The 25,414-nt window shown below is 34.8% G+C and overlaps 3 protein-coding genes across 7 annotated transcripts in view; 1 reads left to right on the forward strand and 2 right to left on the reverse strand.

The window, feature by feature from the left end:
• The window catches only part of LOC108752856 (ubiquitin-like protein 3), a 42,072-nt gene extending 33,469 nt beyond the window's left edge, over window positions 1-8,603 (reverse strand). The window contains exon 1 of one of the 2 annotated variants that reach the window (XM_018494018.1): window positions 8,052-8,158. In XM_018494018.1, coding sequence (XP_018349520.1) covers window positions 8,052-8,084 — 33 coding nt within the window. In that variant the 5' untranslated portion in view covers window positions 8,085-8,158. Of the gene's footprint in view, window positions 1-8,051 lie in introns of both variants that reach the window. The other variant, XM_018494026.1, reaches the window with a different exon arrangement.
• A 1,272-nt stretch (window positions 8,604-9,875) lies between these two features.
• LOC108752441 (putative protein FAM10A4) overlaps window positions 9,876-25,414 on the forward strand; it is a 20,390-nt gene continuing 4,851 nt past the window's right edge. Inside the window, exons 1-3 of one of the 2 annotated variants that reach the window (XM_018493267.1) lie at window positions 9,876-10,112; window positions 10,363-10,665; window positions 10,776-11,188. In XM_018493267.1, the coding sequence (XP_018348769.1) occupies window positions 10,368-10,665; window positions 10,776-11,188 (711 nt within the window). In that variant the 5' untranslated portion in view covers window positions 9,876-10,112; window positions 10,363-10,367. Of the gene's footprint in view, window positions 10,113-10,352; window positions 10,666-10,775; window positions 11,189-25,414 lie in introns of those variants that run through there. The other variant, XM_018493257.1, reaches the window with a different exon arrangement.
• On the reverse strand, window positions 14,113-24,341 carry LOC108752424 (sarcalumenin). 3 transcript variants are annotated; one of them, XM_018493237.1, is made up of 12 exons: window positions 24,165-24,341; window positions 18,687-18,770; window positions 18,527-18,621; window positions 18,235-18,430; window positions 17,504-18,121; window positions 17,252-17,470; window positions 16,843-17,097; window positions 16,548-16,664; window positions 16,184-16,416; window positions 15,535-15,726; window positions 15,183-15,446; window positions 14,113-14,513 (listed from the first exon to the last, which is right to left on the reverse strand). In XM_018493237.1, the coding sequence occupies exons 1-12, from the start codon at window positions 24,235-24,237 to the stop codon at window positions 14,130-14,132; spliced, it is 2,730 nt and encodes a 909-aa protein (XP_018348739.1). In that variant the 5' UTR covers window positions 24,238-24,341; the 3' UTR covers window positions 14,113-14,129. The 3 variants fall into 3 exon arrangements, with proteins under 3 accessions (XP_018348739.1, XP_018348748.1, XP_018348731.1); XM_018493246.1 differs by having other exon boundaries at window positions 16,184-16,356; window positions 17,252-18,121; XM_018493229.1 differs by having other exon boundaries at window positions 17,252-18,121.

Below are 25,414 nucleotides of genomic sequence, written 5' to 3' on the forward strand. Positions count from 1 at the left end.
TAACCTCTGAAAAAATTTATTCCCGAGTTTGCCAAACACGACGTTGTTCATAACTTCACTCAAAACAACTAAACACAGTTAATAATTAATTGCCATAATTGGCAATTATAAATGACAATTGTACGAGAACAAGAATTAAGAAGGTGTTAGGTGATTTGGTGAGATTTCTGCACTTTAAGTTGGAGTGAAATTTAGAGGATTAACAATTTCACTTTAAAAATAAGAGTGAAATTTTTCTTAGTGTGAAAGAATTCACTCTATTAAAGTGAATACTTTCTCCACATAGAGTGAACTGGTGACTCCAGGATTAGAGTGGAAATTCCACTGTAAAAAATTTAGAGAGTATGTATAACTATTTACGTTGTCAACTGTAAATATATTTTATTTATACATATATCTGCCTAGAAACGTTAACGACTGTCATGCAGATAGATTCCTTGTTTCGCATGGAAAGTTGAACATTCCTAGGCAAATGGGATGGACCTCATTTTGTGTGGAAAGTCATTACGTAAGCAGAGAAGCGTGTGAAATAGTCCTGAATATTGTATATGGCAGAAAGAAGATGTTTTTTTAAAATCTTTTTTTGTTAATTAAACCTTTTAACAAATAACGAGCGACAATTAAAACCTATTGGAGGTAACTCAAGATCATGACCTTGACAACATGTGCCAAGGTCAAAGTCATCTGAGAAGCCTCCCTTAAAGTGAATATTTACCAAATTTTTTTTCTTAAAGTGAGTCAAATATCAGGTTTATATAGGTTTTGTGTGGTTGAGGTCACTAGCATATTGATTACAAGTATATTAATAAAGTCATTTTAAGAAAAAATGTAAGATGTTAACTTGATGACACATAATGTAAAATTAGCTTTCGCTCGGATTTTTGTGATCGGTCTCCTGGCGTCATAATATTTTTATATATGCATGTGATGTAATTTTAAATAACTTCTGTCGCATTAAAATACATTTTCCAATAAATTATGTTTTTAAACAAAAGTCTTTGGCAAAGTAGACGAAGACCCCTTTCCAGAATTCACAATATATAAGATAAACTCAATGCAATATGTTCTCGATTCAGATGGTAACTAGGAAATGTATATTAAATTAACACTAAAATATTCAGGCTGCGTCCTCAATCCATATAGAAATGTAATTGGATACGCATGGCTGAATGTTATACAATATTATAAGCACACAGTTAGAAATAAATATGATAAATTTTACTTTTTACGTACAGTGTGTCCCAAAATTGACGGAAATATCGAGACTATATTATATAAACTATATTATATATTATATAGTTTCCAAATTGAAAGAATTATAAAATTACGAATGACAGGGCTAAAATTTTTCACGCATTTATGGATGACAGAATACTTAGTGTAAAAGTGCTGAATTTTGTTATTGTCATAAAAGCATAAAGTTCGGGGAAGCACCTCCACATCTTGCCATCTCTAAATGAGTGAAAAATTCTAACCTTGTAATTTTTCAACTCTTTCCATTTAATAACTATCATGTAGCCTCAACATTTTTGTATTAAACTCTTTTCCTCTTATAAATAATTTTAAAATATTACAAAGAATCTTTAAAATATTTATCGTCAATTTTGGGACATCCCGTGTTAATTCATCTTTAAAAAAAAAAGTCACAATTTAAAATACAAAAATTGTTCTCAAGTTTCACGTCTAATAAAATTGAGATTAAAAGAGAGTTCAATAATAATTTTTAATTAAAATCTTGCAAAATTTTACTAGCGGTATAGAATATAAAATATCTATTTTCGACAATGTGTTTTCTCCTATTGTTGGTCCCACCAGAAAGGTATGTAAAATATCCAAAAAATAAAGTGTAAATCATAATTACGAGACGTTATTCGAATATTATAACTGTGATAAGAGACATGAGAATGCATATAAAAATTGGCGCAAGTCACCGCACGGAAATAGAGAGACTACAATGCCCACGTCTCGTTTGCTTTTTTCCTTTGCATGATCATGCCGACCGATATTAGCCTTGGCCGCGAACAAAAGCCGATATACATTGCGCACGCGTTCGCCTTGAATAATAAAATTTGCGCGAAAAGATTTCTGACCGGACGTGACTCATGCGCACGCTTTTTTTTTCCCTTCCGGATAAAAAGCGCCGACTCGACGTTGGCATCGCAAATATCACGCGAACGATCCGTTGCATTTCACATACGTTACCGGATGCCGCATTGTCGAAATGGTGCGTTTTTTAAAAGGTAGATCTATTAAAGTCGATCTATTTTTAACGAAATAAGAAAATCTATTTTCTTCTTATATTTCAAATGCAGCATAATTGCTTATATGAATTATACAAAGTGATTACTATTCATCGTTATTGGGAGAAAAAAAACTCTGTTCCTTCGATAAATTTACAATTGATTTTGCTCCTCGGCGAAATTTATTCATGTCAACAGAATGTTATTTTCATAATTGAATATTTTTCACGCCGATAAAAGAGTTAAATTAAATTGAAGTTGAGAAAATGGACATCTTGCTCTTTTCTAGCCCCGCTTTCTACACTTTCCTACAATTTTTCCGTTCTCTTTCTCCGTTTAAGCACCGAATTATTATTGTAATGAAATATAATTACATTAGCCGAGTACACATTTGTTTCCATTTAAATGTAGGAAGTGTATAAGAAAGTGCGGAAAGATGTGAAGAGATCTCGCTATTTACTTATTTATGCATTCTCGAAACTTGAATTGCCTGGCCTTTTAATTTGCAATGTTAAATATCCTCCCAAGAGTAATATCGCGCCGTCATTGCATCAACTTCCTACGAAAGTAATAACGCACGATACTTGGCAAAGTGGGAAAACATAAGCTGAAGAAACCGTGCATCTGTAAGATGCAAAGCACCGATCTTCATACGTCGGCAAAAGGAGTACATACTTGGAACGATATATTTGAAAAAAAGAAAAAAAAGATAATCGATTTTTTTCTCGCGGAAATAATATTAGTCCTTAAAATATTAAAATTAGAATAGATCTTAATAATCTCATACTTTTGAAAGATATAATAAAAAGATGATAAAAAAGGACCTTGTACTAATTATATGGAAAATTGAGTCTCGGTGAAATGAGTTGGCTTTCATATTGTAGCTTAAAATGTAATCAACAAAAAATGTTAACATACATACATATCATTCAAACAATGAACAGTTCTTGAGCTGCGGTACAGCAAAGGTGCTCTGTAAGCACAAGTTTTACATTTTTGATACATCATAGCTGAAAAACTGTCTATTTAAGCCATATATATAATATTGATTGTTTACCATATTTTAAGTTGCCACATACGCGAAAATCAATCGATTTATCCGGGACTCAATTTTTCATATAATTGGTGCGGGCTTGTTTAACTAGTCGTCTTTTTGTTCCTACGTAACAAACTCATTTCTCTCAATGCAGATTTAAATTTATCTATGTCAGAATTCTCAATCAAAGAATCAATTGTGAAAAGCACAACATTGTTTAAAGTACAACATTGTTACTGGAGGATTAATAGAAAGCTTATTCAAGCTTATTCCTTAAATCAAAGGTATAACTTTATAGTTTACCGTAATATTTTCTGCACAATTCTATAACGAGCTAAGACTTTATTCCAAAAATGATAATACGCGATAATTGCTACGAGAATTTATTGTACAGGTGTTTGGCTCAGCGTGCACAGCTGGTTGTGCAAGTCTCTTGAAACTCACGATTAGATTATACGGTAAATACATGTTTATCGGCGGATTAAACCATCAAAGAAATTTCTAGGTCCATGAGAATCTAATTTGTACACGTTTATCTATTACATACATCTTTTTGGTTTGCCAATTGAAAGGAATGGAGAAACGCAACATGCAGCAACTTGCAAGGACTGTATATTTTTTAATTAAGCACTTTTCGAGTTATCCCGGCTTAAGAGTCAAACGCGTAAGGAGGTTACTCGCGCGTACTCGCTACGCTCCTTTGTTGCACGCGGCGCGTATAATTGCGCACGATGATACGCGCCGTACAACGCAACGGTATATAAACCCGATAGACGAAACACAAAAATGAAACAGCCGTGAAACGCTGAAAGGAAAGGAGATGATCTTTCGACGCACGTCGAAACTGGCTCGTGAAATAATCGCCCGAAGCTTGCTTAATTCGATATGGATGAGAACGGAGAGTACGGAATATTCTTTCTAACACGTGATTGATAAGTTTTATCACCGCGTGTTACAATCATAACTTGATGGATCAAAACATTGTTCTGACGATTTTATTATTTATTTGTGTGACATACGAAGGAAAAGAACGAGTGATATAATTAATAGAATAACACAATGGATTTAAATTTTGTCAATCTTTCGATTGAATTTTACATTTTTCGTTGAATATGTAGATATACTATTTCATTCTTTTTTCCCCAAAAGATTTTAATGGGAAGATAATTTACAATATATGCTATAAATAAAAAGATATGATTTATCTTGTCAAATGTTAAATATTAACAACACGAATATATTATCAGGAAATAAGACTTTATGATATTTTGTATAAGTTTACCTCAAGTACTAACTATAAAAATAACGACAAGTTAATGAAATTTATTTAGAAGATAGATTTTAGGCATATAAATATAGGTATATACATGTTCAATTTCACAAAACAAGCTCCTTTAATTAAAAGTTATTAGTTATTAGATGTGGATTTGTTTTTTGTTGCTGCATTGGAACTAAAAGACTGGAACTGGACTGCATTGAAACTTTCCTTTCTTGCTGTTTTGCCAAACTTTATATATGTATATTGTATATACGCAATAATAAACAATTTACTAGGATCATATTTTATATTATATTTTACAATATATATTAAATAATTTAAAAACAAATATGTATTATTAAATGGCACCAAAAAGAAATTGGACTTGAAAATTATATAAAATATTACAATATAAAGTTCATTTTATAGTTGTATATTAAGAGATTTTTTTAAATTAAATAATTAAACATTGCAAAGAAATAGAATAATTAAATTCTATTAATTTCTATTTTAATGCAAAATTTCAAAATAGAGATTCGATTTGTAATGAAATGTATGTAATATTTAACAATATAGTTCTAACATTAGATGGACATTTAGATTTACAAGCTTGAGGACATAAATGCGACATTATTATTATACGAAGTCAAACCAGAGATGAATTTTAAGTTTTATGAAAGATCCACCCGACACTTTAATTATATCCAGATATCTAATTGTAAGAAGAGTAAAGCCTTTAATTCCTGAATATTACATTAAGAAGTCATCGACCCACACGCGAACACGATGAGAAGTAAAGTTGATGCGCGAAGGAGCACTGTTGCCTGGTGTCTCAAGTTCGTAATGAGAAGGCTAACGCAAAATGAAAATATTAATTTCTAAAAGTATGATAATAGAGTGAAATCCGGCCCCAACTTTCCTTTCGATGCCACGACGTAATCGCGCCTCGCAATTTTCCGCGGAAAAACTCGATGCGAACGAAAGGAAGGGAAAAGTAGCGATGTGATAAGCGATTGACAGGACTGCGATCGAATTCGTTCATAATAAATATGCGATATATTGGTAAGAATTGAAAATTTAGAAAATAATAGTAATAATTTTTTATTCGTGAGCTTTTTTTTTTTAATATTATTGAGAATCCCATTTACAGACTTTAAACATATAAAATATGCAGATCTCATGCCATATTCTTACCAATTTCACGCTTTATGCAACAAAAATTGTCATGCATTACATATAACAATTAATCTTGCAAAAAGATCAAAGTTTAATTATATTTCGAATTTACGGAAATTATTTTTATTAATATGATAATAATAATAATATAGATAAAAGATAAATATTTTATTATATAATAAGATATAAAAGCCGGAGTAGATAAATTTAAATTAATTTAAGGTTAAAGTCAGCCGTTATTTTCCGCGCAAATTGATAGCCTTTTTTTCTCATATATCAAGATACAAACATCTCGATGCAAAAAGACGTTCATTATGTTTTTATGTTCTTTTTTTTTGCAAAAAATACCTCGAACTCGTTTAATGCAAGTAAACGAGCATTTTTTTCCAATGGCAAATATGTAAATCTTACTAATTTAAATTTTCTCAGAATTGTGAAATTTGTGTATTTCTATTAGTGCTTTAAAATGTGACACGCATGTTAACTGATAGAAATACAGCAAGGTGTACTATTTCAAATCGTTAAGTTTATAAAATTTCCTCAGCGTTAACATCACTGTTCAAATACAGCAATAATATCTCCGTTTTTTTCCGTTTTGGTTTATCATAAAAAAATCAGGCACTCATATAATAATGACGACAACATACGATGAGAGAATATGTTCTCTTTCCAATGCTGAGAAATGAAAATTCAGAATTCCGGCATTCGTTCTTTTTTTTCTTTTTTTTTGCATTTAGCGATATTTCGTGTTTCATATCCAGCGTTAAGTAACGTGTCATTATGTGAGAATAACGAGCACGACGAGTAGCGTGACATAAAAATGAGACTCAGATCATAGTTAAGCACACGCGTTAAATGCACGATGATACACGAGTGAAAGAGCAAAAGAGAGACAAAGTGGGGGAAGGAGGAGGAGAATATAATGACAAGTGTAGCTTCGAACGTGTTTCATCACGAAACGGAGCGTGCATTAAAGACACCGAGAGGTCCATGGGATCTAATGATGCATTTAGCGCTAAGTGGTGCCGCCCAATTCAAGAGTTTTCCATTCAATGGAGATCAGTGAAATAAGAACGGAAAATTTTTCTCCCTCTCTCTCTCTCTCTCTCTCTCTTATACGTGAAATAAATTCATATACAATGACAATAACATTACTAACTAGCTTGTCAAAACACATGCAGCCTGCGCCGACAATGGAGATAAACAGACAAGGGAAGCATTGATTCGATATTTCTAAATTGGAGCAGTCAATATCTCGTCTGGCTTGGAAGTAAGTTAAGCGTGACATTTCATATTTTCGCATCTTATCTCGTTTCCCTTCTCTTTCTCTTCTTTTTTTTTCATCATCAGCGAAGCGTCTTTAATCGTTCTAGAGTGTCAAGGCAAAGAGCGTTAAAATGCACGAGTCCGAATTATTTAACACAAGTTGGAAAACAATCAGTTTTCTTGTTGAAATCAATGTTCATTTAATTAATTCCGGAAAACGATACGCGATCTTAATTCTCTTCCCTCATCCTGGCTCTTTACCTTATTCTTTCATTTTTCATTTTCCAACCGCAATTGCTCGCGCACGCACGGAGGAAATGTATCGTTTGACAAAAATTCATAACTTTAGTGGACTCTCGAGATTAAAACAACTACATAAACGGACAGATATAAAAGAAACGGCGCGGTAATTGGTGCGCAGTAACAAAGCAACTTATTGTAAATTACATATTTACAATAACACCGCGATAGATAAAACCGAACGGCTTACTTCAAGTCATCATCAGCGATAACAAAGATTAGCAGGGGTCGTTTGGCATGAATTATATTCTCTCGCATGCAGTGAGAGTTTATTCATCGTTTATTCCGAAAATCCTGCCGACCGCAAAATTGTCGCGGAGCGGCAGATGCGCGTAGTGTCACGTTCGACGTATATCTCACAGCTTCCCGACGTCATGGCGCAAAAGGCTCTACTCGGGAGTATGCGAAGGGAGGTGTGGGGGAGAAGGAGGAGGAGGAGGAGGAAGGGTGGAAGGCGAGCAGGAGGAAATGCAGAAGTAGGAGAAGGAAGAGGTGGTGGTTGCGGGGGAGGCGTGTAGGAGAGGCAGAAGGAGGCGAGGCTGTCCTTCGTGAGGACGAGACGATAGGGCGCCGGGAGGGTGCGGTAGACGTGTTACAAGTTGATAGAGGATAGATGGATGCATCCCCCCCCCTCCCCCCGATATGATGAAGCGTTTACTGCTATTTTAGGGAAAGGGAAACATTCGAGTTTAGAATAATAGAGCGACAAATAAACAAGTAGCAGAAAAAAAATATAGGAGACAGGAAAGTGAATGATAGATGGAGAGAGGCTTACCTTATCCGAGGGTACAGCGCGCACCGTAGTCATCGTAACTGATGGCCAGGAGACGTCGTGTCGCGTGTAATCCAGGATAATCGGTGGGATCCGTGATCTCGATGACGTCGAATATTTCACGACGTCCGCCGACGACGACGACGACGACGACGACGACGACGACGACGACGACGACGACGACGACGGCGGCGACGACGGCGGCGGCGACGACGACGACGGCGGCGGCGGCGGCGGCGGTGGCGACGACAACGATGTTAATAACGGCGATGACGATGGCACAGTGATCGTCAAGACGATCGTCGGCACCGAGGAGGACGACAGAGTTGGAGGATATAAAGGGGAGTAAAGAGCGGGAGAGATGAGTCGCTTAGCGCAAATGCACTGTATTCTCGAGAAGAGTATTAGTACGAGTACTATGACTGATATGACAAAGAGGAGAACGAAGAGGAGGACGAGGAGGACGACGGCGAGGACAAGGGCGACGGCGACGACGATGAGGATGAGGAAAAACAGACTCTTTCTCTCGCGCTCACGCAGGGGCCCGCCTCGCGCGCGCGCGCTACGCTACACCATCTCGATGGGCAGCGTCGTGTCGTGTGTGCCTCTCGCACCGCGACGGCGACCGACACCCCGCTCGCTCAATTGAGCTCTTCGCCGATGGCCGATGGCCGCCGCCGTCGTTACTTATATGCGTCCAGGTCCGGCCGTTGTTCGGGCAACATGTTAACGACGCTGTGAATCGCAGCACTCCAACTCCAGCTCCGAACGGACGGACTTGGTACTCTTCTTAGCCTTCGAGTGTATCACGGAGTGTATCTCGGATCGCACCGCACGAGCACCGCACGATCACCGCACCGCACCGCACCGCACCGCACGCATGCACGCACCGCACGCACCGCACGCACGCACGCACTCGTGTGTGTGTGTGTGTGTGTGTGTGTCACCCTCGTCCTCTCACGGCTCTGACGGCTGTGACAGTGCCAAACACATAAAATGGCGATTTCGCGCTGGCTCGAGACTCGAGTCACACACTTCGGAGTAGTTCGGTACTTCGGACTTCGGTTCGGAGCAAACGGGCGTCGCAGAGATATCGCGATACACTAGACGGCGGACTCTATTCGACAATTCAACTCGATGCGTATCACTGCAATGGCGCCGTCAAGCGCATGCGCTCTAAACGGACAATGGATGCAGCCAGAACGTTAACCGCTCACGAAGCGCTCAATGAGCACTTTCATCCGATTGGCATATTCCATTAGATTCTAAAATATAGACCAATCAACATAACAGAGCTTACTGGGCACTTATTAGTGAGCGGTTGTCGTTCTGGATGCACCCAATGGCAACGTTTGAATTGAATAAAACGGCTAGCCTGCTCGCCGAGTGATGTGATTGGTTAGATCTATAAGAAACAACCAATCGTATTGATTTGCTTGGTTAGCCATTTTTTAACGAAGAGAAAGTGAAAGCGGATAGTGTTCTCTTTTCTGATTGGTTCCGCCATTTTCAGTCCAACTTAGGGCGCGTTTACATCTTAACGGAAAAGCAGAGAATGGATAAACAGTGGCCAATCAGAACTCGCGCTAATAGTAAGTAGCATGGTGGAAAGAGTATTAGTCTTAGCCAAAATGGAGTACGCATGCGTAAAATAAGGAAGTTGCTTCGTTTTTTCCCTCCTTTTTTTTATTGTTCTCTCTCTATTTAAATAAGAGTAAAAAAAGGATGAAAAGAGAAAGAAGTTTAGTTGGTAACCATGGCAATGCTAGGTAACTTATTTATTTCACGCATGCGCGCTCCATTTTGGCTAACACTAATACCAAAGATGCCGACAGAGAGTTGCGCTACTGTATATACTGTGACAACGTTGTAACGTATTGCGTTCTTCGTAATTCCATATCCGGTTTTGAATGCGATTACGGGACGTTGCGTTGTGCATGCAGTATTTGTTGTGCACTTGAACAAACTGATCCGGAGGTAAAACATAAATAATATAATATACACAATAGTTCACGAATTACTTCGGAAAGATTATTTCGGAAGATCATTCGTTCATAATCAGTGGTGAGTTCATCTGATTTGCATTCACAATTCTTAATTATTCCGGCATTATAAGGCAGAACGTGAGTCGCGTGTTTTTCGAATTAGATATCATAGATAGATGTTTTTTGAATGCCTAAAGATACATATATTTTTATATTTTTGCGCTACAACATCAATAGATGGTTTATTACGCAAGAGTAACCTTTGGTTAGGCTACTTGAATTTACAAACGGAGCATTTGATATGATTTGGTAAATCGACATGTTTGCAGATAACATGGAGGTGCCTGTGTTTAGTGATAAGGTCACACAACAGCTAAAATTGTTTACTCAGCAATGCATGAGTGATGCATCTCTTCTTCATGATCCAAAACTGTCCTGTATTAAGGATTTAATAGAACATTATGGTGGTAAGGTACCAGAAGCTAAAGCAAATGATTCCTCAGATACCAAAACAGAATTTGAGAACAAACCTGAACAACCACAATTTGAATCGACATCTGAGAGTGAAGAGAGTAAAGAGAGTGAAAAGAGTGAAGAGAGCGACTTAGAATTGGATATGACTGGCGTAATCGGTTTGTCTTATGTTTTTATCTTTTACAAATTATGTATACATATTCTTACACATTGTTTTTTATAATAAATATTTATAATAATATAATATGCTTATATCTTTCTTTTTTAGAACCTGATGAAGATGCTCCTCAAAAAATGGGAAATTTGACTTTACAGCCCAATGAGGAGGAAATCGCAGAGTCACAAGCAAAAAGATCTGAAGCAGTCTCTGCATTCGTGGAGAAAGATTATGAAACAGCTATACAATTTTATACAGAGGCTATTGTACTGAATCCTCAAGCAGCCTTATTATATGCTAAACGCGGTCAAGTTTTCCTAATATTAGACAAGCCGAATGCTTGTATTCGTGATTGCAACCGTGCTATAGAATTAAATCCAGATAGCGCAGCGGCTTACAAATTTAGAGGAAGAGCTTATCATTTGCTTGGAATGTTCGAGGAAGCGGCAAACGATCTGAGACTAGCCTGTAAGCTGGATTTCGATGAACAAGCAGACGAATGGCTACGTGAGACTACACCGAATGTAAGTATCGCTTTATGTTCTGCATGGGAAATACTGCACATCAGGTTACAACTCAATTTCCATTCTCTAATTAACTTCTTATAAAATCGAGGCGTATGGAATGAAGGTCATGATTGAATCTTTTAATTGATCGTTTACATAGAGCCATGCGCCTCTCTAGAAGATAATAAAAATTAAGAAATAGTAGTTCTTTTTATTTTTAAACATCATAATTGAGTTTAAAAAATTCTACAAAAAAGTTACATCTTATAAATTAACGGAACAAAGTGAGCAGAATCAATTTTAACTAATATTTTTATTTGTTGCTTATTTGTTTCGCCAACTTATAAAACGTAAAAATTTTTTTTTAAATTTTATAAGTCTATAAAATTTCTTAGAGAACTTTTTTAGTGACGAGAGCAATATTTTTCAAAGATACCAGAAGATTTGCGGGTTATCGCTGTATTTTTATCCATTGTTAATGCCAATGTTTTTCGTGAACCTTGCCGTTCGCTTTATCAGGGCGAGCAGCGCACTGATATATAATACCAATATGTTAACTCTAAAAAATAGATAGTCTTCATAACATACATGTATCTGTAACATTAGATTTACTTGATATAATCTTTGTATAATGTAGAATAACAATGATGACAATAGCAACAACGTAATAGTCATAATAATATCAATATATTTATTCAAACGCTAAGTCGCGTTATATTTATACCATTATTTCATGTAAATCAAAAAGCTTGCTTACCGTTGTTGTATTTATCTTGATGTCATTTGATTAGTCATGATATTATAAATCCAATTACTCTCTCTCTCTCTCTCTCTCTCTCTCTCTCTCTCTCTCTCTCTCTCTCTCTCAGAAGTTAAAGAAAATCAAAATTAATGAAATATATTTGAAACAGATAGCAACAAAAACGATTTAAAGATATAAAAAGATTATTAAAATTATTTAAATTTAATTTTATACATTGAATTTTGTGACTTAAGAGTCATTAGAATTCAAAAATTTAATAATTGAAGACTTGGAAGAATTAATTAAAACTTTGTGACTCTGAACAGAGTTAGGCAATTAAGAATTTGGAAAAAATTTAATTTTGATATCCAAAATTTTTTAAAATTCAGTATTTAAAGATAAAAGGAACTTATTCTATCTAACGCGCCAACTAGAAGGAAGCCTACATTTTTGATCAAAAACAAACATCACCATTCGTCTCACGCATTAACTGAGCAATGCGTGAGAGATCAGTATAGCTTTAATGAATTTAATTACACATTTTAATATAAGAACACAAAATCAGCTTATACGAGGTATTCCACAAAAGCCACAAGAAGAGATCATCTTATCTCTTTTTCGCAATGGAAATATTTCGGTATTAGTTTAATTTCCCCGGTACAGAGGAATTTGGCGGACGAGATTGTTGCTCAACATTACATCGATTCTAGAGAGTCTGTTTTTTTTTGTTTTTTTTTGTTTTTTTTTTTTTTTAGATAATCAGCAGACGCCGATTTGTCGCGAGAAATTAAGTATTAGGTGCAACAGTAGCTTAGTTTACATTTTCAAGAACTTTAGGAAATTAAAATTATAATAATTAATAATAAGACAATTAGATGAAACTTATGCAAAATTATGAGATATAATTATCTAAAATAAAATTATAATTTTATAAATATATCAATATCTATTTCTGAAAATAACTTTTTTCAAATTATTATTAAATATGAATAAAAATGTCAAAATTGAATTTTTTGAAAAAAGTCAAAAAGTTATGATATAATGTTATTCTTTGAAATTAGAAATTTTTAGGTTTAAAATTAGGGATATCTGGGATCCGGCCTTATCCGATCCTTTTTTATTATTCAGCTGGATAGCCAGATACCATTAGTATCGAGAAGTATATATCCGGTTGAAATTTTATATTTAAAGTTTGTGTCATTGATGCAGAATTCTATTCTTTTCAGTTGAACTTCTTGCATAGTTCATCTTTCCTCTTTTTCTTTTTTGGTGAGATAAAGAAAGTTATTATCGCTATATTTCCCTCGCTTTTCTTTCTTTTTTTTTTTTGTAAAATAGAATAGAGAAATTTTACTGGATATCCGGAAAATATCCGATATCTAGTCGGATAATTGTCCTATCGGATATTCGACCTGATATTGAATATCCGGTGTCACATTCTATCCAATATCCGGCAATTTTATGATCCGGTTTTACATCCCTTAAAATTTATCTTGAATTTTGATTAAATTCTGTAAATGTTGATAATTTTTTTAAATACCTAGAAAAGTAAGATAAACTATTGTTGCACCGAAGCCTTGAATTTTCGCTGAATCGATATGATATCTGAACACATAAATTCAAAGGGAACTCTCATTGTCCGCTTTTGGATCGGAATGGTAGCACTAGCATTGTTTTACCAGACACAAGCAGTACACTTGCTCTTCTTCTGCAACCGAGGAAGTGTTTCGACCACTGAACTCATGATATCACACTCCACAGCATGTTCACGTTTTTTTCACATTGTGTCATATGTTGTGAAGGACGAGGTTAAACTATTCGGATCTAGAAATTATATGGCGTTATTCGCCCGTTCAAGTGATGGTACCTCCAATTTTTATACTTCAAGACTCCATGCCTTTCCGCTTCCGTTGCTTTCGCGACCGTCAGCTTCTTTTACAAATCGATTTTTTGTCATTAGAACAGCTCGAATACAACTTGCGAGGATAGCGCGATCTATAGTTGCCTGTGTTTCAAGAAGAAAATCCTTGGTACCATCTCAAATATCGGACCACGTTTTTCAGCTCGTTCACCATCATCGAGCATTTTTAAGCTACCAAGGCATTTCGGCTACAGGCTGAGTGTTTCTTCTCGGTCTAGCGGAGGTAAACGTCGCTTTATCGCCAGTCCGTATTTCACATGGTATCAAGAGCTCCGTTCTGGAACGCGAATACGCACTCAACTCGGTGGACTGTTACCTTCGCTCTCGTGCAACACCGCCTCTACCGACTTCTTATAGTTGCCCACCAACTCGGGTAGATCGTAGGCGATGGATACATCAAGCCTGTTGATCGGACAGCCGCGGAAATACGTGCATGTAGAACTCAGCAATGGGAAATCATAAAGTGGATTTAGTCGGAAGAAATCACGGTAGACATCCGGATCTGGTAGATCGTAGCGCGATATATTCGTGAGAGTGCTGAGGCCTTCGTAGATATGATAGTCCTGTGGATTTTCGATGATCTTGTCGCTTATCTCCCGCTTGTTGCCGAAGAATGTCTTGTGATTGTAATACGTCGTCAGGTAACAGTCCACCATCTTAGCGTGATTACGTACTCGTACCTGAAATTGCCAAAGATAGAACGCATCAAATAAATTTTTTACTAAAATAGAATTATTCTAAAGTATAGTAATAAAATAGTTGATCTTTTAGTTCTTTAATAAGTTTCTTATTGTTCATTTCTATATTATTTTCTCGAGGAAAGACACTATTTTTTGCTTTGTAGAATTATAATAAAAATAAGAACAACTGTAGGATCAATTAAAAGTATTTATAGATGATCGGAATAATTATAAGAGAATAAAACAGTCGTGACATGACACAAGTACAAATAGCACGCTAACAGTACTAGGTCTTGTAGGAATGAGAACGAAAAATTCCGAATTGCAATTGGCTCCGTTAATTTTTCCATAATTATCGCTAATATTTCTTGCCGTGTTTATTTGTATCCTACGATTAAATATATGCGTGTAATTAGCAAGTTATTGCTTAGTTTTGTCCTGACTATTTCCCGTTAATTTTAAATCCTATGTATATAATTTCAAAATTATATACCCTTAAGGACTCGTCTGAGATTCGGAAATTTTTCATAGATCGATTGATGAACGCACTCAAGTTAGCCGAGTTGCATGGTGAAGCGGCTATGTACGACACTCTAAGTATTAGGGATGAGAACGAAGAATTCCGAATTTGAATCAGCTTCATAGTTTTTAAAATTGATGTGAACTTACGGCGAATCTTCTGGCGCTTGCTATCTTGTGCTCAACCCTCTTGTTTATTGCGGAACGTAGGTCGCGAAGGAATGCGCGTTCTTGAGCGTACAACAACCTGATAGGCGCACCAGCCTCGTAGGGTAATGACCATAACGACGTGGAATACATTATTGGCGGCTCCGCACTTGACATGAGCGGTGATATATTCCAGATTAAGGCGCCTTGCACCCTCATGAGTTCTTCGGGCTTTACCTGGTCGGCTTTGTTAAGGATAATACGGGTCTGTGTGAAAGTAATGTTATATTAGGCGTTTTTCTAGGACAATCTTTTTGGGGCAAATAACTTTATCTCATTATTTTTATCATCTCACCTGATATTCTCTTCCTTTTAATTGGTCAAGAATCGCTTCGGTTTCGGGACCAACATCCAACTTGGCGGGATCGTAAACCAAAAATATTATGTCTGCTCGATCGATGAACCACTGACAGGCATCATTAAAGGGAAATAACCGTTGAACTTGCTTTCGAATTTCTAAAATACCCGGAATCTCGACAATGTTCACCTAATAATATTTGATAATTAATGTAGAATTTTATTATATAATAGTTTTATCATGTAACACGCGTAAATTATGCTTCGAATAACATCAATGATTGTAGTTGTGAATATCAATTACAATTTTTTTTTACTTATTATTCGTATTAAAGCCTTTCATTATACGTTTTTAATCATGCGTAATTAATTTAAATAAGATGATTTAAAAATTAGTTACAACTTTAACTCAGAACTTCTTAATTTTATTAAAGAATAGAGCACAAATTTTATTTTGTATAATTTTGATTGAAAATCAATCGTTAAAGTTTCAAATATGAAACGTTCTAAATATTTATTCTAATGAAAAATTCCAAATTTTCAGTTTTTATCGATCAATATGATTGATTCCACATTATTTGTCAACGTACATTCTCGATATGCAATAAATATTTGTAGACGGATAAAAATCTTTTACAATCGCTTACCTTTTCTAGCAAGTTATTATTAAGTCGTAGGCCTCTGAGACGATCTAGTAGACCCTGTCCGAACTTCTGCAATCCCGAAAAAGTCCAATCGGCGGCCAACTGGGTGCCATCAAGAACCTCCTCCTCCTCGCCGTGCATTATTATGTTGAAGTAGGCCGGTGATGGCTCGGCTCCTGTGTCATTTTTTCCATTTGGCGATTTGCAATGCTCTTCTAAGCACTTTCTCAAACCACCTAAACACTCTCTGTATATTCATGCTCCTAGCATGCCAGCTATCACTAAGTCTTGACTACTTTACCAGCGCAAAGCCAAAGAAAAAATGTAACAAAGAGAGATCACATTCCTCTTTTAGTTAATTACCCACCTGTCCTCAATGACATTGGCTTGTATTCGATGTCGAGTAGATAATTAATGATGGATGATTTCCCGCCGCTCCACGGTCCCATAAATAGCACTAGTGGCTTGGAGAATATCTCGGGATCTAATAAATTAGAATAATAATAGATTATATTGGAAATCTTAAAGTTAAGAGTATATTATTTATTTTATCTTAATATATACATATATATATATATATGTATATATATATACATATTTTGAAATTGAATGAATCAAAAGATAAAAAATACAATTAATTTTAAAATCATATAATCGCTTACCTCCGAAATGCCTATTACTCAAGTCTCTATATTTGTACATAGTTTCTAACGGCTTTATAGCGTTATCATAAAGTCTCTTCAAATCCCTAAGAATAATATCAGCTTCTCTTTGTATAGCTCTCTCTTTTGCCTCATTTTCTTCGTCCAATTTTAATAATTGGTTAATGTGTTCTCTGGGTCGAAGATTTTCCGGAATTTCGATTTCTTGAATCAGATCCTCCTCTGGAGTTGGTTCTTGTTCTTCATCACTGGCAACTGACAGCGAGAATTGTATTGTAAATTATATTAACTATATTTTTGTGTCAACAATATAGAATGTAGCATTATTAATATAATTATATCATAAGCCTGGCAGATGAAGAGGATGAATTGTCATAAGGTCGAATATTAATTACAAGATTTTTTTTACCTTCTTCCGAAGATTCGCCATCTGCTTCAGCGCCTTCTTCACCGATTTCTCGTTTGTTACGTAATTTTACATCTTGATTTCCTTCTCCTTTGGATTCTGCGTCCTCTTCCTCCGATTTTCCATCTTCCTCTTCAGTCTTCGTGTCTTCCTCTTCCGTGGATTTTGTTTCAGCTTCTTCGGATTTCGTTTCGTCTTCCTCTGATTTCGTTTCTTCTTCCTCTGATTTCGTTTCTTCTTCTACACTTTCGGAACTTGCTGTCGTATCCTCTTCCTCTTTTTCTTCTTCAGCAAATTTTGCCTCTGCTTCTTCTGATTTTGTTTCTTCTTCTACACTTTCGGAACTTGCTGTTTTAGCATCTTCTGCACTTTCTTCATCTTTTTCTTCACTCTCAGCTTCAGCGCTTTCATCCTGAGTCTTCTCGTCTATATCACTTTTCTCATCCTCATCGCTTACCGTCTGATCTTCGATCGATTCGGCCTCGTCAGTTTTACCGTCAACTTCTTCTTTATCAGATTCTTGTTCAACTTCTTCACTGACTTCCGCGGATGTTTGTTGAGTTTCTACCTCTTCATTAGACTCAACTTCTACTTCTTCAGTGGCTTCTTTGGATTCCTTTTGTTCTTCGTCTTCAGCTTGCGATTCATCGACTTCCTCCTTTTCTTCTTCGGACTTTGCTTCGTCGTCTACTTCTTCTTCCTCGAATTTTTCGTCTTTTACTTTTGTTTCTTCGTCAGATTTTTCTTCGTCGAGCTTTTCATCTTCTTCAGTTCTCGCTTCTTCGCTCTCTATCACTTTTTCGGAGGAGTCGGTTTGTTCTTCTTCGTCTTCAGTTGCCTCAGTGGACGCTTCCTCAGCTTTCTCTGCTTCTTCTGAACAATATTGTTATTTTCTTTTATTATGTCTTAAATATTTGCATTTTTAACAAATTCGGAAATGTCAATATTTATTTAAAAAGCATCAACGATTATTAATTCTATTCTACCTTCTTCAACACTTTTATCAGTCGCGTCTTCTTCACTTTGTTCTTCTTCTATTTCCTGTTCTTTTTCTTCTCTAGCGTCAGTTTGCTCTTCGGTTGCTTCCTTACTCTCGTCAGCAGCCGCTTCAGCGCTTTCCTCTACCGATCCCTCCTTGTCTTCAGTCTCTTCTTTCGAAACATCGTCTGCTGCCTCGCCGGCCTAAATAAATAAATTTTTAGTAGTAGAGATTTCTTTGGAACATTCTGTACATCGCAAAAAGGTTAATTTATATTATATGAATAGAGTAAGGCTTACTTCCTCGCTGGTAGGTGATGCTTCTTCATCATCTGCGAGATCGTTCTCTTGATCGATCTCGGTTCCGACCTCTGCACTGGTCTGCTCCAAAGATCCTTCAAATGAAATATTCTAGAAATCGCTGTGTTCCAGCTGAGTATTCGTCATCACCTAGTATTACCTGTGCCGAGATCCTTGAGCGCCTTCTCGATGTACGGTCGACAAAGGTCCTCGGATGGTACCTGCTCGTCTTCGCATTGCACTCCTAAAGCGTTATTTCAACATTTAATTTTTTGCCTGAGTTTAAAAAAGAAATTTGTCTTATATTTTATATGTTCTGCTAGATAAATAACGAAAAATTAATTCCTTAAACAGAACAAAAGATTTATTCAGTCATTATCAATGATAAATCTTAACTATTTCTAATATTTATAATAATAATCTGTTTAATAATTATTTATTTTAATCTCTTATCAAAATTTCTATTTAAGTATTTAGAATTTCTAGTTAGATTTCTCTCATTCCAAATTTTTGTGGGATTCAACATGTTTTTATTTTATTCAACAATAAAAAACAAAAAACATATAATGTTATATAATTTAAAAATTAAATTGAAATAATTTTTTATGCCTTTATATATTCTTTGGTTATATATTACATTTTTGTTACATATTATTTTTTAAGTATTTTTGAGTATTTTATATTTTTTTAAATAAATGTGAGCATTTCTGCATTATTAGGTAATTAATTTGTTTCTTTTGTAATAAATGTTAAATCTATAATGGTATTAATAGCATATAATGGTTTATATAAAAAAATTCTCTTTATTGTAAAAAAATTATGAGATTTTTCAATCTCTTTGTGCAATTTCTGTAAAAAATCTGATCTATCTTATCTGATTATTCGGCTTTACTGGATAAGATCCGGTATCTAATTATCCGACAAATCATTATCCGTTGCATTCTAAATAAAATCACTTTTAAAATATTAAAAATAAAAACTTTACAACTTTTTATTTCTAAATGTCACATTATAGCGACTTCTAAATGTCGTATTATAGCAGAAAAGATTTATGCTCAGCACTGAAGCGTGTGCACCTAATGATGTACATCGAAAAATTTGGCTTGTTACTTAATGTGCTGCGAATTGAAAAAGATTGGAAAATGCTTTATTTAGACACATGTGTTTTTTAATAAAAGATAATTATGATATTTAATACAATTCACCTTGTCTGATAATTTCGCGATATCGAATAGCGAAGTTGACATGCCAGAAGTCTTACATACGTCGCCGAAATATTTACATTGTTAGCGTTTTGCCGAGTACTCTGGCTAGTAGAAATTTTTGGCTAGGAGAATTCTCGATGCGCGCGTTAATGGTGGCCGTGCCAAAAGATATCGCGCGCGGTATTAGATAACTCCCTGCACGGAGAAACACAGGCTTCGGTGATGATGAGTTTAACGCCACGCGACCACCAACCCGAAATATCTGACCCACAGGTGACGTAAGAACCTGTCAAAGTCATTACGCACACTCTGATGACCGCCAAGCGAGCTGTGCGCGTGTTCATGCCTGGTGACAGGTGTTCAGGAACACCTAGCGCGACTTGTCATCCGACGTGTCTGACGAAAGTTTGCATTGCCGCATTAAGTGCACTTTTTTTTTAGAAACAGATTTTACATACGTATGATTAATTAGCTGGTTCTTGTTTATTTTAATCTCTTATCAAAATTTCTATTTAAGTATTTAGAAATTCTAGTTAGATTTTTCTCATTCCAAATTTTTGTAGGATTCAACATATTTTTATTTTATTCAACAATAAAAAACAAAAAACATATAATGTTATATAATTTAAAAATTAAATTGAAAAAATTTTTTATGCCTTTATTCTTTGGTTATATATTAAATTTTTGTTACATATTATTTTTTAAGTATTTTTGAGTATTTTATATTTTTTAATTAAATTTTAGCAAATATTTTTACTTGGTGTAGTTGAAAATTGATTAAAATTTGGGGAAAAGTAAGAGAATTTCTTTAGCAGTGATTAGCACAGGTTTTTTGCAAAATTTGATTCATGCACAAAGAAAAATGTTTAGTTGAATTAACTGGAATCCTGGAATTCTGCGAATCATTTATTTTCCACCAGAATTTCAGTTAATTCAACCAAACATTTTTTTTCCATATATGGAATTGCGAAAACATAAAGAGAAAAACCGTGAGATAAAAAAAGCGTACACTAAATAAAAAAGAATTTTGTATTTAAAATGATGTTTTCCAATCATTCGATTTCATTTGTAGCTGTAATAATTCTCGGAGACTTTCTAGATATTCTCTCCAGAGTTCTGAGATCTAGAGGTTCTTTTGTATAGATAATTTTAACTACTTGAAAGATTTTGGACTCTTTGCTATAGGTAATTCTTTATATATTTTTTAAAATGTTATTTGTCTTTTAATATAATTTTGAAATTAAATATTCTAGAAAAAATAATTGGATTTACATTTTATTTAATATATATGTTTAACAATTAGATTTACGCATTCAATGTAATATTTTTTATTACATAATTAGCATAATTTTCGTGTCATCTTATTCGAGTTAATCTGCATTCTTGCTTAAGACATTTGTATCTCAAATTTTGTTAAAGAGCTGTTTACGAGGAAAAAGCTTTTATCGATTTTTTTTTAATGTATTATAATACCGATAGTATAATTTACTCGCGATGGGGTCTAATTTAATAAGTACTACCGTTGCAAAATGTGAAGACGGTGGAATTTCCACTCTGAAGAAAATGTCGATATCATTTTCCGAGACGGTACCTGGGACGTGGCCGGTTTCTAAGTTTAGCGGCGGGTAGGCGGCTTTGAGCCGAGCACTCGAAAATATTTATATATTAGGCGGGCGAATCGTATTTTTATCGTCTCTTTTTAAGAAAAATGATGAGTTGATTGGACTGTGCTCGTTTCTGTCGATCAGACATTATTTAGTAGGACATTGTATTATTCTTATCAATCGATTGATTGATATCAACATTGATCAACGGATATACTAACTTGGATTTTGTTAGGAAAAAAAAATAGAAATTTTCATGATGCCGAATAAATTTCAAGCCATTACGATATAAACTTTATAAATATCATTAAATTTATCTACGTATTTTTATTAAAATTGTAATTTCTTGATTAGATAACCTGACAATTACATTTTAAAAAGTTAGTCAACTTGGATTGAATTTATCTTTTATTAGGATGTCGAGACTTTAATAGTAAAATTTGATTGTACATTGAAGATGGCTTGAGGAGGCGCCAAAACGTTTGTTTGTTTGTCAATTATATTATTATATGTAACTAAATATGTATTATAATTATGCCTAATTAAATTATAATAACGCCTAACTCTCATTTGCCTATTATACTTGTATTTTAAAAAGCGATGAAATTAATTCGATAAAATAAAGACTATAAAAATGGTATCGACAAAGTTGCAAAAGGCTCTTGCCAATTTTATTTGATAGTTGTTTGAGCTATGCTGTCGGTAGAGAATCTTAAACGTTAGAGAATTGTTGCAATTTACGAGTTCACGTGATCGTAAACACGAGAAGTTTCGTTTAGTAGGATATCTTTACGTGTCTCACTATATCTCATTGTTATATCACATACTGCAATTTTTGGCACAAATTGTAGCTTCGCTGAAAAACGAAATCATTTCCTACTTTTAATCAAAGCCTTTTTATTAGCTTTTTTTCATTGGATTGTCAAGTCATTTTCATACATTGTTACGTGAGAAATAATACAATTCTTTTTTTCTTTTATATATCTTGATTGAATAATATTCTCGAGATTCCAACATACACACTTTGAACTAATGTCTCATCGCGATTTGAATATAAAAGTAAATAGTGATTTCCTACCATGTTTTAGGGCTTAAGACTGAAATTCATCTTCTGAATTCATCTTTTAAGATTTGATCCATTTTTAAGCTTAAGTTTTCTTTACGACTCCATTTTAAGTTATTATCGAACAGTACGCTATTATTCCATCATTTTTTCAATCGCAAAATTTTCAACTCTTGTCGGTTTCCAGAATAATGTAGTAATACGAGCGAATTTTGAGTTACGAGAGATAGGAGAAGATGCACGCAGGCAGCTGTCGTTTGGCAAGCGCAGCTGCGCCGGGTAAATATAGAATCCTGAATCTTGTTCCATAGTCTACGATATGTATAGCTTTTTGTCGCACTTAATTGTAAGAAATTTTTGCAATATAAATTGTCAGAAAATCTGATACAAATCTAAAGTTTAATGTGGATAGACTGCTCTTCTTAACATAATCCTCAAAATATCCATTGTCTCGAACGAAAGTTCATTTATAATCGTTTAATGAACTATGTGACGCTATGTGGAAAGCAAGCGTTTGATTTGTCATAAACATCGATTTGAATAAATTTATTTTGCATTTATGCGATTTGTTATAATATTTAAGCTATAAAAGAATTAAAAATTTTTAAGGAGTTTTATGATAGTCGGAACACATAATTAAAACAATTCGTTTCTGGAAACTTAGGACGATGCTGACACAGATTTATGCGGTTTCTTATGTAATTATCGTGCGGGTTGATGACAGCCAACTCTCATCGATTCCTAAAATAACAAATCCTTGAATCGACGACTTTTATTTGAACTTTGAGACGATGCGTTAGGTGCTTCTTCAGCCATCAACAATTTCGGTTATTGTAAAAAAAGAAATATTTTTATTCCAAAATAGGATATATTTGAAATATATTTAATGTTTAGTTATTATTTTTAAAGTTGTGTTAATGTTTAGTTATTATTTTAAAATCACTTATTTTATTAATTATCAATAGAAAATTATGACGAATATTTTTCAAACTTATCGTATATTGATTTAAATTATGTAAAAAGAATAATATGATCAAAATTGATTAAATGTAAGGGATAGACAGATATAGATGTAATCTTATTTTCGATAAAAATATTTAAAAAATATTGAATTGATCAACAAGATTCTTAATAGTAGTAGATTCTGCGAGATATATTAAATTGTGACTGAATCATCAGTACATATAGGTAGAGAAACAAGAAAGCTATAAGGGACTGATGACGCGCACCGGATATCTTTACGTAACATTGACCTTCGTCAGTCAATTCGTCATAGTTTCGTCAACATTTCAATTTCATTGTCGTCGACGATCAATGTCAATTGCACGTTTCGAAGGAGCTATCTTTCCCACATTTTTCTTTGCTACTGCAACTTCGGTCACATAATTTCGATCTTGGAGCCAGTCTACCAGCTTAAGATTGGCTTGAACGTTCAAGTTGTAACAATCTAGTTACGGCACAATCAAGAAGAACTCTTAATATTTGATATCGAGATGGCAAGATTTAATAAAGAAATGTTCATAGTTGAGTTTATCGCAAAGAAATTCAAGTAGCAAGTATTCAAAATACAACACACTCAGTGACAAATAAGCTGGATACTTTGAATCTATTGGTTACGACAGGATCAACCGATCGAACTTAAATCTAACGAAGAGTCACTGACCGCACGAGAATAAATTCATGTTCGCGAGATCCAACTCAAGGTACGATCCAATCTTCAAGATGCTAAGGTTTATCCGCGTGGGGTTTCTGATGGTTTTACTGACCTCGTAAAGCAACGGCTAGAAAGCTCAGGAGGAGGCCCACGACGAGCGCGGGTCTCATCCGCGTACCCGTCATCTCGTCACACTAGACACTACGCGATCGGCCGGGGCCAGGATTGGCACACAGCTCGTCCTCTCTTACTTCTCGATCCCGTCGTCGCCCTCAACTCCAACTAGCTCGCGAGGCACTGGCATTGTCACTACCGTCAAACCCCGAAAGACGCCCCTCTCTCTTCTTCTTCTTCTTCGTCTTCTTCTTCGACGTCTTCTTCTTATCTCACGGATGCAATGGACGTAGGGACAGTGACGTCGCTTTTCTTTTCCTTTTCTCTACCGTCCCACTTTTCCACGGGTTCACGAGCCTTTTGGATTTCGTGGTCATTGATCGGACGATGGAAAAACTTCCAACGGATGCGGAAGCGCTTACTCGCGCACATGCACACGTTGTGTAGAGTGTGTGACTAAAATCATCATAGAACACTGTGGCCAGAGTAAGTTGCGATAGACAGCTGTGAGAGTTGCCTGTTGACTTCACGAATACATTCGCTTTGACGTTATTTAACGATTTGATTTTGAATACTGAATATATTAGCAACGATACACCAATTTGATATTGTTTCTGATTTCGATTTAGTTTTAGATTTATGACGTGTTGAATAACGTGTAACGTTACTAGAAAAAGGAGAGAAAGGTCTCTTTCGCAGCAGTGGGTAGCTCTTATTTTTGCGGACACATGACGTAGATCAAGGTTGCTTACTCCACATCATCACACGAAATTCGCGTTCGAAATAGTTGTTTTAGAATGCAAGTTCGTAACTTTGCCTAACTTTGGGATTCATTAATCAGTACCGTCGAATTAATTAATTATTTCAGACTAGGATAAAGAAATATTTTTCCTTGTAATTTATATCTTGATATGTAAAAGTTTCATTTTATTACAAGTAAAAATCTTTCGTTTTATCAGTATATATAGAGTATCGAACTACTTAATCGATTCTCGAATATTTTTGTTAATATGAATTAATATTAATTGAAAATCAATATTATATATTTGTTACTATTTTATTTCAAATTTTAGTTATCTCTTTGATATTTAATCGTCTAAATTTATTAATTGTAGATTAATATTTTTGAGGATGATCAAAATTCTCTAGTACTTTTCTGATCCTCTAGTACTTTTCTTTTTATTCTTAACAATTTTGTAACTAACAGTAACTTTTTGAACATTATTAATACTGCAAATACATCGCATA

This window comes from Trachymyrmex septentrionalis, unplaced genomic scaffold (assembly GCF_001594115.1).
Source record: "Trachymyrmex septentrionalis isolate Tsep2-gDNA-1 unplaced genomic scaffold, Tsep1.0 scaffold112, whole genome shotgun sequence".
NCBI lineage: Eukaryota > Metazoa > Arthropoda > Insecta > Hymenoptera > Formicidae > Trachymyrmex > Trachymyrmex septentrionalis.

What these genes read in the sequence shown, in the direction of transcription:
- LOC108752424 (XM_018493229.1), bottom strand. Translation starts at nt 24,237, where the DNA reads ATGACGGGTACGCGGATGAGACCCGCGCTCGTCGTGGGCCTCCTCCTG. An exon ending in TGGCGAATCTTCGGAAGAAG is followed by an intron (nt 17,098 to 17,251) that starts GTAAAAAAAATC and finishes TCTCGCTGTCAG; the next exon opens with TTGCCAGTGATGAAGAACAA. An exon ending in ATAATAACTTGCTAGAAAAG is followed by an intron (nt 15,727 to 16,183) that starts GTAAGCGATTGT and finishes AAATATTATTAG; the next exon opens with GTGAACATTGTCGAGATTCC.